The sequence below is a fragment of the Chlorocebus sabaeus genome, chromosome 6 (assembly GCF_047675955.1).
Source record: "Chlorocebus sabaeus isolate Y175 chromosome 6, mChlSab1.0.hap1, whole genome shotgun sequence".
Taxonomy (NCBI): domain Eukaryota; kingdom Metazoa; phylum Chordata; class Mammalia; order Primates; family Cercopithecidae; genus Chlorocebus; species Chlorocebus sabaeus.
In genome coordinates, this window is record NC_132909.1 from 52,812 (window position 1) to 68,485 (window position 15,674).

Below are 15,674 nucleotides of genomic sequence, written 5' to 3' on the forward strand. Positions count from 1 at the left end.
AGAGCAAAGGGGCTTTTTTTGTTTTGATTGTTTGCTGAGATAGAGTCTCGTTCTGCCCCCCAGGCTGGAATGCAATGGCGCAGTCTTGGCTCACTGCAACTTCTGCCTCCCAGGTTCAAGCAATTCTCCTGCCTCAGCTTCCCAAGTACGTGGGACTACTGGTGTGTGCCACCATGCCCAGCTGATTTTTGTATTTTCAGTAGAGACAGGGCTTCACCATGTTGGCCAGGCTGGTCTCAAACTCCTGACCTTAAGTGATCCACCCGCCTCGGCCTCCCAAAGTTTGGGATTACAGGCGTGAGCCACTATGCCAGCTACAAAGGGGCTTTTGTTCCTGTGGTTCCTTTGGCCCAAAGCAGGTGCTCTTCCTGTTATCTGCATGGCTTTTCCCCTCACCTTCTCCAGTTCTTTTCAAACACAACCTTATGAGAGAGGGCCATCCCCCGCCGTATTTATTTATTTATTTATTGTGTGTCTGTCTCACCTTATCTCTTTTACATTTTGAACCATGTGAATGTAATACCTGGTCAAAACAGATTTTTTTTTTTTTTAATTGTGCATGTGAAAAACAGAAACAGGCCAGGCACGGTGGCTCATGCCTGTAATCTCAGCACTTGGGAGGCTGAGGCGGGCAGATCACGAGGTCAGAAGTTCAAGACCAGCCTGGCCAACATGGCGAAACCATGTCTCTACTAAAAATACAAAAATTAGCCGGGCGTGGTTGTGGGTGCCTGTAATCCCAGCTGCTCGGGAGACTGAGGCAGGAGAATAGCTTGAACCAGGGAGGCGAGGCAGAGGTTGCAGTGAGCCAAGATCCTGCCATTGCACTCCAGCCTGGGCGACAAGAGCAAGACTCAGTCTCAAAAAAAAAAAAAAAAAAAAAAGTTAGCCCGGCATAGTGGCGTGTGTGCCTGTAATCCCAGCTACTTGGGGGGCTGACACCGGAAAACTGGTTGAAATCGGGAGGCGGACGTTGCAGTGAGCCGAGATCGCGCCACTGCACTCCAGCCTGGGCGACAGAGCAAGACTCCGTCTCAAAAAAAAAAAAAGAGAGAGAAGAAAGCACAGAAAGGAGGGAGGGAGGGAGGGAGGGAAGGAAGGAAAGAAGGAAGGAAGAAAAAAAAAAAAGACATGAACAAATGCGGCCTGACCGTTCTGTTTGTGGAGTGACTACACCTATGATGAGTACCTCCATGGACCATGCACCTGCCTTGAAACAAGGAGGCACAGCCCACAGGGCCTTCAGCTAGAGGGACAGGGAAAGGCGGGTGGACTGGGGAAGGTTCAAGCCTGGGGAAAGCACCGAAATCCGAACCACTCTTTTTTTTTTTTTTTTTTTTTTTGAGACGGAGTCTCGCTCTGTCACCCAGGCTGGAGTGCAGTGGCGCGATCCAGGGTCACTGCAAGCTCCGCCTCCCGGGTTTACGCCATTCTCCTGCCTCAGCCTCCCGAGTAGCTGGGACTACAGGCGCCCGCCACCTCGCCCGGCTAGTTTTTTTGTATTTTTTAGTAGAGACGGGGTTTCACCGTGTTAGCCAGGATGGTCTCGATCTCCTGACCTCGTGATCCACCCGTCTCGGCCTCCCAAAGTGCTGGGATTACAGGCTTGAACCACCGCGCCCGGCCCCGAACCACTCTTGGGCCCATCCTTCTCTCTCCCACATTCATACCTTTGCCTGCTCTCCCATAATTGTAAATTAATTCACCCACACATTCACTCACTCTCTCCCTCCCACTCTCAACAGGCAGCCCCAAGCTCAGGGTCCTCACGAAGTCTGGGTGGATGACCAAGCTCCTCCCTCGAGACTACATTTCCAAGACAGAGGAGGGAAGGGGTACGAACAGCGGACAAGCGCTGTAAGGCCGAGGAGGCCCGCAAGGGACCTTAGGGCCGGGCGAACACGCCTCCACGAAGATCTGGGTCAAAGAACTCCTCGACCCAGGAGGGACCCAGACTCAGATCAGCACCTGCGCAGTACGGCCTGAGGCGGGTACCGTCCCGCCTAGCGGGTCTACATTTCCCAGAGAACCGCGGGGCCAACGATGGCTCCCACGGACCCACTCGGGTGCGTGCCAGCTGTGCACGCAGTGGCCTCACATCCCAGTTCCCGGACCGAACCAAGCGGAAGGGCCGCAACTCCTGCCCCCGAAGCCGGGCCCCAGCGCTGCCGATCACCCTCACCTACGGGTCGCAGTGCGAGCCGTCTGCTTTAGCTGGGCCTGGGGGGGCTTCGGCCCTTCTCCATCGCCCCGCCTCACAGCGCAGTTCAGCGCAGTTTCCCAGAGGAGGCCGAGCCCAGGCTTCGTCTCGGCCGCGAAGGGGGAAGGTTGCCTGGCGACGGCCGGGCACCGAGGAGGCTGCGTCAGGCCCGCCCCTTGCGACGCTCTCCGCTCGTCGCCCGGCGCCCCGGCGCCTGCCGGGAAACGTAGTTTGGCAACGAGGCTGCACCGTACAGAGTCCAGGCAGGGGCGCCAGAAGCTGTTTCGGACCAAAGGCTGACTTTCTCGCCGCCTAATGTCTTTGTCTTACATCACCCTCCCTTCCTCCCTTTCCTGGGTATGTGTCACTATTTTCTTTTTCCCTGTTTGTCCCCTAGCCCGGAGAACAGGTTCCCTTCAGACTGCCAAACATAATTTCAAAGCGGTTAAAAACATGACTCTCAGTGAGCATGTGTCAAAGATTTATTTATCGTACTGAGGGAACCAGCAAGATGATTCTAGGAAGATAGGAAAGAAAGAATGAACACTGGCCGGCCGCGGTGGCTCACACCTGTAATTCCAGCAATTTGGGAGGCCGAGGCAGGCGGATCACCCGAGGTCTGGAGTTCTAGACCAGTCTGGCCAACATGGTAAAACCCCATCTCTACTAAAAGTACAAAAATCAGCCGGGTGTGGTGGAGCAGCCTGTAGTCCCAGCTACTCGGGAGGCTGAGGCAGGAGAATCGCTTGAACCTGGGAGAGGGAGGTTGCAGTGAGCCGAGATTGCACCACTGCACTCCAGCCTGGGCGACAGAGTGAGACTGCCAAAAAAAAAAAAAAAAAAAAAAAAAAAAAAAAAAACACACAGTCGGGCGGGCGCGGTGGCTCACTCCTGTAATCCCAGCACTTTGGGAGGCCGAGGCGGGCGGATTACGAGGTCAAGAGATCGAGACCATCCTGGCCAACATGAAGCCATCCCGTCTCTACTAAAAATACAAAAATTAGCTGGGTGTAGCGGTGCGCGCCCGTAGTCCCAGCTACTCGGGAGGCTGAGGCAGGAGAATCACTTGAACCCGGGAGGTGGAGTTGCAGTAAGCGGAGATCTGGCGACAGCGAGGCTCCGTCAAAAAACAAACAAAAAAAAAGAAATAAAAGCACGAAGTCGGATACAAAACTGCTTAGTGGGCTACAAAGCGATACAATGGGCAGAAAGCATTTGCAATCTATCAGCCTTTACAAGGTAGCATCTAACTGGACAGCATCTGGACTCCTAAGTTTTCCTAACAGTTCTACTTCTGATTCTCCCTCTCTTGGTGCTGTCATCTTTCTCTAGGTCTTTGAAAACTGTCAGTCCATCTTACTGTATCTCTAATATCTATCCCTTTTCTCCCTTCTTGTCTCTGTCCCTCTCCCTTCTTGTCTGCCTCGTGAGTCTGGATATCTGCATTTCTTGTCTCTGTGAACCCATTCTGCGTTTCTTTGTGTCTGTTTCATCTGCATCCCTTTCTGGTCTGCCTCTCTCTTGCTAACTGTTCTGACACCCGTTTGCCCGGTCCTAACCCTCTGATCCACTCAGCCCTCTTATAACTTGGACCCGTGTTTCTATGTTTGTTCACTTATTTTCACTGTCTCTCCTCGCGTCGAGTCTCCGGCCCTCCCAGTCTGTGGGTCTGTCTCTGTCTCTCTTCCTCCCGCCTGTCCTTCTTCTCTCCTTGCCCTTGAGTCTCTGGTCTCTCTGTCTCTGTCTTTCCTCGCTGTTTCTATCGAACGGCATCTCTCTGCCCCAGTACCCCTCCCCACCTCCTCATCCCACATGTCCCATTGCATTTCCAACGCCCGCCACGTCTCCGGCTTGCCCAGGCGATGTCGGGTCGGGTCCCCAGGTTACCATGGAGACGTTCAGGGCCCGCCCCTCGCCCATGATCACAGAGGAACGTAATCGCGCCGCGCACGCACGTGCACACGAAGGACCCTGCCGACTACATCTCCCGGAAAGCATCGGGCCAAGCCTTTCTCCATTTTGCGGCCTAGGAAGTAGCAGAGGCCCCTTCCTGCAGGGAGTTGCCATGGAGACGCGGTGGGGCGCCCACGGCGTTCCAATGACTGCGGTGATTGGTGCAGGACCCTGCTAATCTCAGGAAGGCCCGTAGAGAATTGAGGAAAATGTGGTGGGGGGCATGCGCGATCTAGAAGGCGGTACTGCAGTCTGTTTTCCCCGAGAGGCTTGCGCATGTCGACGCACGGATTCGAGGCGGGGAGCATGGGAAGAAGCGGCCAGGAGCGTGACCTGATGATTGCGACCACCGCTAGGGGACGGGAGGAGAGGGTGTAGAAACGGAGGCGAGGGTGGGGGAAGGGCAAGGAGGCGCTCGAGCTGGTGCGCGGAGCATCCTGGGAGACGTAGTCCAGCGGGTGGGGAAGTCGAAGACTGCGCGTGCTCAGGAGCGCGGAGCGGCTCGCTGAGCGCCGAGGTGAGGGCGGGGGTCCTCTTAACCGGGAGGGCTAGGGTGGGGACCGGGGTGGTGGCTGCAGACTCAGGGATTCCGGCTGCCCAGCGAGACCGGGAGCGCAGGGAAGGAATCCGGGCACTCCTTACGGGAGCGCCCAGGGCTAGAGCGAGAGGCTTGTCAATCACTACTGGTTGCCACGACGACAGGCTTTGGGAGCCCCGCCCCCGGCTGCCTAGGCGTCTTCACGACCTACCTTGGCACGCTGGAGCGGAAGTTGCCGCCTGGACTTCTGGGAAGTGTATTTCGGAACCCTCCGTAGGTACCTACCATCTTGGCTATGACCCAAGTTTCTCCCAGGGTTTCAGGTTGACTTGGCACCTTGAAGAGTGGAGGCTTGGCCCCCAGGATCAGGCGGCCCTCGAAATCAATGCCACCCACGGGGGGATGATTCTGCGGCGCCATCCCCTTCATAAAGGCAGATTCCTTCACAAAGCCGCAGCTGCAGAAGGAACAGCGCGAGGAGGGAGGTCAGCCCCACTTGCAGATGCGGAAACAAGTTCTCAAAGGCACAGTGACCTGAAGATGGGCGGAATCAGAATCTCGGGACTTCCTTGGAGGCTCCTGATCCGGCGGTCTTGGAGCCTTTGCCGACCCCACCCCCACCCCTTGCGAAGCTCCCCCATCCTCCTCCAACCCCACCTAAATCATGAAGCTGAGAAGGGGCATTGTGTAGTGTGATGTTGGGCTCAGAAGATGAGACTGAGTAGGGAGAGAGGGTGCTGCCTTGGGGCTGAGCCATACAGGTGACTGCACAGGTTGACATGGAGGATTAGGTGGAGCAAGGCTTCCAGGCTGGGAGGGGAATGATGGTGAGGCCCAAGTGAGGAGCCAAATCTAAGTAAATGAGAGAGTAGAAGGTGAAGTGAGGGCTGGTGTTGGGTGGGGGGAGATGCCATCAGAGATGCTGATGCCCAGGCTGTAGGTGTATAGATGCCATCCACCTGGTAAAAGAGAGAGCTGCAGTGCAGGAATGAGGTTGCACATGTAGAAGAAGGGAAGGATACAGGGGAGAGAAGTGTCTTCTAGACCTAAAAAACAGCCTGTGGGCCAGCATGGTGGAACAAACCTGTAAGGCCCAGCACTTTGGGAGGTCAGGGCAAGAGGATCATCTGCTTGAGCCCAGGAGTTCAAGAACAGCCTGACCAACAAAGTAAGATCCCATCCCTACAGAAAAATTAAGAAATTAGCCGGATGTCGTGGCACACACCTGTTGTCTCAGCTACTTGGGAGGCTGAGGTGGGATGATCTCTGGAGCCTGGGAGGTCAAGGCTGCAGTGATGCATGATCTCACCACAGCACTTCAGCCTGGGCGACACAGTGACATCCTGTCGCAAAGGAAAAAAAAAAAAGAAAAAAGCCTGTGTTTGGAGCAGGGAGACTATCAGAGACTTTGCACAGGCCCAAGTGGAGAGAAGACCAGGGATACAGGTGGCCAAGGGAGGGCTTCCAGCTGCGTAAGTCTGTGGGGTGTGAATGGCCTTTCTTTGCTTCTTTCCTCATCTGCCTTCCACATGGGGTAGGTCTGAGGATCAAACAGTACAGGATAGACTAGGTAGTGAAGCATTCACTGTCTACTCCTGTTGCAACAGCCTCATCCTATTTCTTCACCAGGGGCAGACACTGGCCTCAGATACCTGACCTGGTACCCTCTATGAGGCCTGCGGTGCTGGGCTCCCCAGACCGAGCACCCCCAGAAGATGAGGGGCCTGTCATGGTGAAGCTAGAGGACTCTGAGGAGGAGGGTGAGGCTGCCCTATGGGACCCAGGCCCTGAAGCTGCACGCCTGCGTTTCCGGTGCTTCCGCTATGAGGAGGCCACAGGGCCCCAAGAGGCCCTGGCCCAGCTCCGAGAGCTGTGTCGCCAGTGGCTGCGTCCAGAGGTACGCTCCAAGGAGCAAATGCTGGAGCTGTTGGTGCTGGAGCAGTTCCTGGGCGCACTGCCCCCTGAGATCCAGGCCCGTATGCAGGGGCAGCGGCCAGGCAGCCCCGAGGAGGCTGCTGCCCTAGTAGATGGGCTGCGCCGGGAGCCGGGCGAACCCCGGAGATGGGTGAGTGAGTGACCATGAATGGGGTTCAGGACGGGAGCATCATCCAGCTCTGCCTCACCCTGGGTAGCACCATGCTTTGCCAGACACACATTCTCCCTTGTGGTATAGAAGTGGCCACCTGCAACAGAGACCCTGTGCAAGGCTGCCCAGGGCACAGGGATTCCAGGGCCAGACTCTGCAGCCCATTCCTGCATCACCTGCAGTCACGTGGACATAGGAGCTGCAGGCTGGGGGGATATGGGGAAGGTACTGCAAGGCTCTGGGTGTCACAGCAGGGGAGGGACTGCAGGTGGTCCTTCCGTTCTTTGCTCAGGGACTAGGGGAGGTGGGTCCTTGGAGGACCTAGTCAGTAGGTATTTACAAGGCGGGTCCCTGGGATCCTACAGTGAGATTTGCGGCCAGCCTTACTCTCTGGTAGGACCTCTGATGGTGGGGGCATCTCCCCAGGTCACAGTCCAGGTGCAGGGCCAGGAGGTCCTATCAGAGAAGATGGAGCCCTCCAGTTTCCAGCCCCTACCTCAAACTGAGCCTCCAACTCCAGAGCCTGTGCCCAAGACACCTCCTAGGACTATGCAGGAAGCACCACTGGGCCTGCAGGTGAAAGAGGAACCAGAGGTTACAGAGGACTCAGGTGAGGGCATGCGGTGTGGGCAGCACCTAAGGTCTGGTTGGGTGGGCCAGGGAGCCTGGCCTGAGCAGTCAGTCTGAAGTCCACTGGGCCAGGTTTGTCATAAATGGAATGGTTTCCATGTGCCAGCAGCCTCCACATTCCACCCAGTAATGTCTCCCCTCCACTGCAGCCAGCGCTGTCACTACCCCTCACAAACCAAGCCTGACTGCCACAGCCCTGTGCCCGTGAACCCCCTGGCACGGAGCAGGCTGTTGGGGTTTCCCAGCACTCATGGCATGTGGTGTTCAGTCCCCAAGGAGATCCATTAGGTAATAACTGCTTTTCACTGGGGAACAGACAGCAGGCCTTGGTATAATTAGGAGCTGCTGAGGGATGACCTCGTAGTGTTAGGGGTATGACCCCTTTCACCTTCCAGGCAGGGCACCTGAACTAGCTGCTCACACCCTGCCATTCCTGTGTGGACCCCTGTACAATACCTCTGATCCCCACTGACCATCTTGCCGCATGGTTCACGTAAGGCTACAGGGGCACAGACCTAAGCCCATCTCATCCCACTGCAGCTCAACCCCTGGCCTTCCAGGGTACTCTGCTTCACCCAGCCCCTAAGCTGGGCCCTCAGCTACCCTGCACTGCCCTCCCCAACCCAAGCCCACAACCAGGAATCCCACCTCTCTGCATCCCAGCACCTGGCACACCACTAAGAAGGGCAGTGGGGTGGAAACTCACTCAGGCTGCCTGATCCCAGTTTTCCTCTCTAGATTTCCTGGAGTCTGGGCCTCTAGCTGCCACCCAGGAGTCTGTACCCACCCTCCTGCCTGAGGAGGCCCAGGTAAGTCCTGCCCAGGTCCATGTTCTCCTCCTTTCCCTGGGGGTTGCTCCCTGAGCCCAGCCAGGCACAGATGAGCAGTGACCACTGTGATTTCAGGGATGTGGGACAGTGCTGGACCAGGACTTTCCCCACAGTAAGACTGGGCCTGAGGGTCCCCCATGGAGGGAGCACCCCAGGGCCCTGTGGCATGAGGAAGCTGGGGACATCTTCTCCCCAGGTAAGTGAGATGGGGTGTTGTGGGACTAGGCCCTCTGCATGGACAGCACGACCTCCGCTGACCCCACTCCTTGCCCTATGCAGGCAGCCCTCTCACTCCAGTATCTCCAAGTTTCCCCATTCCCTAGATCATCCCATGTAAGGTTCAACCTCCTCTAGCATCTTCTGTCCTCAAAAAAAGCCACCCACCACTACCACTGATCCCACAGTCCCTCTACTTTCTAGAAACTTCCCTCCCCAGTAAAATCTTTTGCAAGTAGGGCCTGTATTCCCCATACCCATATTCTCTCCCAGCCCTGGTATCTTGGATGGCCTCCTGGGCTTGCATCCTGCTGATCAGGCATCAGGACAGGTAGGGTTGGGACCTGACAAGGACAGCAGGTTAGTAGACAGAGCAGGTGGGCAGGAGGGACCTTGACACAGGATAGGAATCCTGCCCAATCATGCGGGCATTACAGGCCAGAGGCCCCCTGACATCTACCTCTTAGCCACCACCTTTGTCTGGCATCATCCAGGTTCCCCCACACCCCATCTTCTGTTCCTTCCTGTTCCTGAGACCCAGGGTCTCCTCTTTCTTAGTTCACACCTTTGTTTTGGTGGAGCTTTCTGGGTGTTCTGGTGTGGGAGATAAAATTCTGAGATGTCCCATATCTGAAACACATCGTCTAACCCTCAACATTAGATTGAAGTTTGGCTGGAAGAATTCTTTTTATTAATACAGTCACAAACGTTTTTGATTACTATTGTTGGTGAGCCTTTTCAGTTTGAAATTCACATCTCTCAGTTCTGAGAAACTGCCTTGAAATGTTTATTTCTTTCCATTCTATTGCTCTGTTCCCTGTTTCTGGGATGCCTGTTACTTGGCTGTTGGCCTCTAGGATTAATCTTTTTATGTTCTTTTCACTCCAATTTTCCATTCCTTCGTCTTTCTACTCTATTTCCCAGGAAATTTCCTCACTTGTATCTTTCAGACCTTCTGTTAACATTTTCATTTCTGGTAGCCTTTTTTTTTTTTTTATTTTTTAGGGTCTACTCTTTCACACAGACTAGAGCACAGTGGTGCCATCATAACTCACTGTAACCTCGAACTCCTGGGTTCAAGTGATCCTCTTGCCTCAGCCTCCCAAGTAGCTGGGACTGCAGGCATGTGTCACTGTACTTGGCTCATTTTTTTTTTTTTTTTTTTTTTTTTTTGAGACGGAGTCTTGCTCTGTCGCCCAGGCTGGAGTGCAGTGGCCGGATCTCAGCTCACTGCAAGCTCCGCCTCCCGGGTTTACGCCATTCTCCTGCCTCAGCCTCCCAAGTAGCTGGGACTACAGGCGCCCGCCACCTCGCCCGGCTAGTTTTTTGTATTTTTAGTAGAGACGGGGTTTTGCCGTTTTAGCCAGGATGGTCTCGATCTCCTGACCTCGTGATCCACCCGTCTCGGCCTCCCAATGTGCTGGGATTACAGGCTTGAACCACCGCGCCCGGCCACTTGGCTCATTTTTAATTTTTTTTATTTTTTTGTAGAAACAGGTTCTCACTATGTTGCCAGGGCTGGTCTTAAATTCCTGGCCTCAAGTGATTGTCTCACCTCAGCCTCCCAGAGTGCTGGGATTACAGGCATGAGCTACTTCATCTGGCCTCTTCTAGCATATTTTTAATTTCCAAGAGTGTTTTCATTCTCTGAATGTTCATCTTTTTAGCTGCCTCCTGTTCTTTCACTTGTAATGTCTATCCTTATTTCTCTGAGAACAGCAGTAACTTTTTTAAAAAACAGTGTGGTCTCTATTCTTTCCTAGTTGTTGGCTTATATGCAAGAGAGGGGCACCACAAATCTGGCTGACAGCTCTGAGCAGGTAGATGTGGGGATTACTGGCTGGAAGGGACATGGGGGAACCCCACTCCCCAAGGAGACCCTTTTCTTAGGGAATGTGAGCAAACAGCTTGAGTTCGAGTGCATACTGCAAACAGATCCATAGGGCAATGTGGCTAGGCCAGTCTGGGGGCACTCTCCACTGTAAGCATGTTTCATTCCATCGTCTGAATCCTACAGGAAGGTACCTTCAGCCTCCTGTCAGCATCCTTGGGAGAGAGATTGACATCTCAGCATCCATTGGGACTGTTTACCTAACAACCCTGACTTTCTCAGTATGGTTTCTCACCCTTAACATAGCCTTCTGCCAGGATGGGAGAAGAAATCCAGAAGTCAATCATGGCAGTACATACTGTTGGCTCAGAATTCTGTGCGGACAGAGCCCACAGCAGCAGCCCTGCCCAGCATCTGCTTCTGAAACAGCCTCTCCAGCCTGGCTGGTGCCCTGCCCATTCACCTACATGGCCAGAGGTACCAGGTGCCTCCAACTCCTGAGTCTGTAGAATCTTCTTAGCCAGGTGCAGTCTCTCATGCCTGTACTCCCAGCACTTTGGGAGGCCGAGGCAGGTGGATTGTTTGAGTCCAAGAGTTCAAGACCATCCTGGGCAACATGGCAAAACCCCATCTCTACTAAAAAATAATACAAAAAACTAGCTTGGCATGGTGGTGCGTACCTGTAGCCCCAGCTACTTGGGAGGCTGAGGTGGGAGAATCACCCAAGCCAGGGAAGTCAAGGCTGCAGTGAACTGAGATCGTGCCACTGCACACCAGTCTGGGCAATGGGGGTGAGATCCAGTCTCAAAAAAAGAAAAGGAATCTTGGGAATAAAACTGTGCTTTTTCTTTGCAGCAAGAGAGGTTTATCTATTTATTTATGAAATGGAGTCTTGCTTTATTTAAAGAGACGGGGTTTTGCTATTTTGCCCAGGCTGTTCTCAAACTCCTGACCTCAAGTGATCCTCCTGCTTCAGCTTTCCAAATAGCTGCAATTACAGGTTTAAGCCACCACACCTGGCTCAGAGAGGTCTTTTTTATGTCTTCTTCAGAACATTCTGAATAGCTAATACATTCATATGTTAGGATTTCAAAAGGCACAAGACAGTATACAGTGGAATGCCCCTTCCTTGCCTGTGCCACACAGTCCTACTCTCCAGCAGCCAACATTGCTTGTTTCTTATGTGTCTTTCTAAAAAGATTCTGTACATACAGAAGCAAAGACATTTAGACACAGATTGATTCCTTTTTTTTAAGATGGAGTTTCGATCTTGCTGCCCAGGCTGGAGTGCAATGGCACAATCTCAGCTCACCGCAAACTCTGCCTCCCAGTTCAAGCAATTCTCCTGCCTTAGCCTCCCAAGTAGCTGGGATTAAGTCATGCACCACCACACCTGGCTAATTTTGTATTTTTTTCAATAGAGACGGGGTTTCTCCATGTTGGTCAGGCTGGTCTCGAACTCCCGACCTCAGGCGATCCACCCACCTTGGCCTCCCAAAGTGCTGGGATCACAGGCGTGAGCCACTGCGCCTGGCCCATTCCTCTTCTTTTTTTTTTTTTTTTGAAACGGAGTCTCCCTCTGTCTCCCAGGCTGGAGTGCAGTGGCGCCATCTTGGCCCATACAAGCTCCACCTCCCGGGTTCATGCCATTCTCCCGCCTCAGCCTCCCGTGTAGCTGGGACTACAGGCGCCAGCCACCATGCCCAGCTAATTTTTTGTATTTTTAGTAGAGACGGGATTTCACGTGTCAGCCAGGATGGTCTCCATCTCCTGACCTCGTGATCCGCCCGCCTCCGCCTCCCAAAGTGCTGGGATTACAGGCGTAAGCCACCGCGCCCAGCCCCATTCCTCTTCCATAAAACATACATGGGCTGGGCGCGGTGACTCACACCTGTAATCTTTAGTACAAGGAGGAGCACAACTGTTGAAGAAGTACCTAAAAATGGAATTACTTGATCAAAGTGTGGGATATTTGCTGTTTTGATGGATTTTGCCACACTGTTTTCCCATTTATGCTCACCAGCAATACATAGGAACACTTGGGTCCCTGCAGTCAGGGTGTGGAAATGGCAGATGAATTCAGCCCTAGGGTGCATTTTTCTTACTAGGAGGAGATGGAGTATATTTTATGGGATATAAGCATTACTTACATTTCCTGTCCTGTTCACATCCTTTGCCCGTGTGTCTATGAGGTTATTGATCTTTCTTATTGATTTATTGTAGCTGTTTACTCAGGAGGTTAGCCCTTTGCCTGTGGAGAGTTTATTAGTTTGCCATTTGCCCTTTTTTAAATTTAATTTTTTTTATTTTTTAGCCATTTGTCTTTTGACTCTGATGTGGTTTTTGCTGATTTCCTTTGATGTATTCTAATTATCTGACTTTTCTTTGGCGGCTTATGGATTTTCTCTCACCCACTAAAAGCCCTCACTGCTCTCTCAGTCTTCTTAATTTAACCTCCTCCAGGTTTTCCACCCTCTCCAGGCCCTGATTCTCAGTTGCAGTTGCTGATACCTCCTCCTCCTCCCAGCGTCAGACGCTAGAGTGCTCACAGTGTGGCTGGGACCGACTTCCCTCCTCTGTAGACACAGAGGAGGGACCACTAGTGGCCTGTGTTGACCACTAGCAGGCCCTGGGTTCTGTGTGCCATGTGTATGCCCCAGAGCCCTTGCTCAGGTTTCCCCACAGCCTGCACGAAATCTGTGTTCCTCAGATGCCCCCACAGACATCACAAGCAAGGCACATCCAAACCCTAGACCACCATTCAGGAGCCCGCACCCTCTTACTGTTGTTGGCTCTACCTCCAGCCTTCGAGACCCACTCACTTCCCTGCATTTGCAGAGACCATCATTTTCCACCTAGACAGTGCCCCCACGCTGGCCCTACAGCCCTTCCAAAAATGATTTTTTCCAACTTAAATCAGACCTGGAAAGCTTTTTCACAAAGCCCAGTCTTCCTCCTTGCACTGGGTTCTGTCTCATTATCACCTCATCAGGGAAAGCTGTACAGATGGAATCCCTACCCCTGCCTTTGTCACCTCCGTCTGCCTCATTGGTCAGTTTCAGGTCCCTGTAGTTCACACTGTGTCCCCAGGGCTGACGTGGGTCCGGGCACGGTGGGCATTTTGTCATGAATGAATGGTCCCCTTGTGCACACAGGGTTTGCGCTGCAGCTGAACAGCGTCTCCGCAGGTCCAGGTAGTGTAAGCCCTCACCTCCACGTCCCCTGGGACCTCGGCGTGGCTGGCCTTTCGGGCCAGATCCAATCACCCTCCCGCGAAGGTGGCTTTGCGCATGCGCTTGTGCTCCCCAGCGATCTGAGAAGTGAGCAGGACCCCACGGAGGAGGATCCCTGCCGTGGTGTGGGCCCTGCTCTGGTCACCACCCGCTGGCGCTCCCCCAGGGGCCGGAGCCGGGGCCGCCCCAGCACCGGGGGTGGGGTGGTTAGGGGCGGCCGTTGCGACGTGTGTGGTAAGGTGTTCAGCCAACGCAGCAACCTGCTGAGGCACCAGAAGATCCACACGGGTGAGCGACCATTCGTGTGCAGCGAGTGCGGCCGCAGCTTCAGCCGCAGCTCGCACCTGCTGCGCCACCAGCTTACGCACACCGAGGAGCGGCCGTTCGTGTGCGGCGACTGTGGCCAGGGGTTCGTGCGCAGCGCGCGCCTGGAAGAGCATCGGAGAGTGCACACGGGCGAACAGCCTTTCCGTTGCGCTGAGTGCGGCCAGAGCTTCCGGCAGCGCTCCAACTTGCTGCAGCACCAGCGGATCCACGGCGATCCTCCGGGCCCTGGCGCTACGCCCTCGGCCCCTCCTGGTGCGCCCGAGCCTCCCGGCCCCTTTCCGTGCAGCGAGTGCCGCGAGAGCTTCGCGCGGCGCTCCGTGTTACTGGAGCACCAGGCAGTACACACGGGCGATAAGTCCTTCGGCTGCGTCGAGTGCGGCGAGCGCTTCGGCCGCCGCTCAGTGCTGCTGCAGCACCGACGCGTGCACAGCGGGGAGCGGCCGTTCGCCTGTGCTGAGTGCGGCCAGAGCTTCCGGCAGCGCTCCAACCTCACGCAGCACAGGCGCATCCACACCGGGGAGCGACCCTTCGCCTGCGCCGAGTGTGGCAAGGCCTTCCGCCAGCGGCCCACGCTCACTCAGCACCTCCGCGTACACACAGGCGAGAAACCCTTTGCCTGCCCCGAGTGTGGCCAGCGCTTCAGCCAGCGCCTCAAGCTCACGCGTCATCAGAGGACGCACACGGGCGAGAAGCCCTACCACTGCGGCGAGTGCGGCCTGGGCTTCACGCAGGTCTCGCGGCTCACAGAGCACCAGCGCATCCACACGGGAGAACGGCCCTTCGCCTGCCCCGAGTGCGGCCAGAGCTTTCGGCAGCACGCCAACCTCACCCAACACCGGCGCATCCACACGGGCGAACGGCCCTATGCATGCCCTGAGTGTGGCAAGGCCTTCCGCCAGCGGCCCACACTCACGCAGCATCTGCGCACCCACCGACGAGAGAAGCCCTTCCCCTGCCAGGACTGTGGCCGCCGCTTCCACCAGAGCACCAAGCTCATTCAGCACCAGCGCATCCACAGCGCCGAGTAGCTCCAGTCGGGACGCAGTCTCCGCCGTGGTCAGAACACCTACCTCACCTGGTTGTTGTGAGGCTGGCGATTACATAAGTACAGGCAGGTCCGCCCAGGGCTTGGCCACTGTAGGTGTCCAATAAACAGTAGATGGAAACTGGGTCTCCACCCACTCAGTGCCTCCCCACCTGTGCGTCCTTCACTCCTCACCCTCCAACCGCCACAGTGCTGGGCTGGTGTGCTCCCTCTGCAACCACATGGTTCCTGTGCGAGTTCCCCTCCACAACACCCCTCTTCACCCTGACAGAGGTGGCTCCTAGCATCACCTGCCCCGCGTGTGGGACTGCCGCTATACCAAGCTTCCGGTTTACACTGAGGGAATGGACCAGCAGCAGGTGGGGCAGAACTGCCCTGGGCAGTCCAGCCTCAGCTCTCCCTGGGCAATGGACGTCGGTTTCCCACACCCAGAGAGGAAGAAATGTTCTCTGTGAGCGTCTACCAGGAGTCCATATGTGTGTAGCATGGTGCCATGCCTGATCAATCAGGGTCAAGAGACAAGCACAGCTAACTAGGTGTTAGGTGACTAATGGGGGACTGAGAAGGTTAAGGCAATCTAGCTTAGAAATGGGAAAGTTCCTGCAGGAAGCAGCTAGACCCTTAGGCCTCGAGGAACAAAGGGAAGCATTGCAACTTACAAGCTCCAGTGAGTTTCCCATGGAGCTGAAACTCAGTCCCCTGAGAAGGGGGCACTGCTGAGCCGGTCCTGGGGTCTCTTAGCTGGCAGGAAAGCCCTGTGGGCCTGAGGGGGTACTGCTCAGCTG

At 55.0% G+C, this 15,674-nt stretch overlaps 1 protein-coding gene and 1 long non-coding RNA gene across 6 annotated transcripts in view; one reads left to right on the forward strand and one right to left on the reverse strand.

Annotated features, from left to right (window-relative positions):
• Nucleotides 1-2,365, reverse strand: part of LOC140711786 (uncharacterized) — a 32,403-nt gene extending 30,038 nt beyond the window's left edge. The window contains exon 1 of the long non-coding RNA XR_012093059.1: nucleotides 2,183-2,365. This is a non-coding gene — a long non-coding RNA (uncharacterized lncRNA). The remainder of the gene's footprint in view (nucleotides 1-2,182) is intronic.
• A 2,005-nt stretch (nucleotides 2,366-4,370) lies between these two features.
• On the forward strand, nucleotides 4,371-15,010 carry MZF1 (myeloid zinc finger 1). Of its 5 annotated transcripts, none has more exons than XM_007998464.3 (7): nucleotides 4,547-4,670; nucleotides 5,007-5,176; nucleotides 6,321-6,756; nucleotides 7,204-7,387; nucleotides 8,146-8,216; nucleotides 8,313-8,433; nucleotides 13,440-15,010. In XM_007998464.3, the coding sequence occupies exons 2-7, from the start codon at nucleotides 5,094-5,096 to the stop codon at nucleotides 14,870-14,872; spliced, it is 2,328 nt and encodes a 775-aa protein (XP_007996655.3). In that variant the 5' UTR covers nucleotides 4,547-4,670; nucleotides 5,007-5,093; the 3' UTR covers nucleotides 14,873-15,010. The 5 variants fall into 5 exon arrangements, with proteins under 5 accessions (XP_007996656.3, XP_007996655.3, XP_072871867.1 ...); XM_073015766.1 differs by lacking the exons at nucleotides 4,547-4,670; nucleotides 13,440-15,010 and adding exons at nucleotides 10,217-10,273; nucleotides 10,471-10,556 and having other exon boundaries at nucleotides 4,732-5,176; XM_007998465.3 differs by lacking the exon at nucleotides 5,007-5,176 and having other exon boundaries at nucleotides 4,371-4,670.
• Nucleotides 15,011-15,674: the final 664 nt, after the last annotated feature.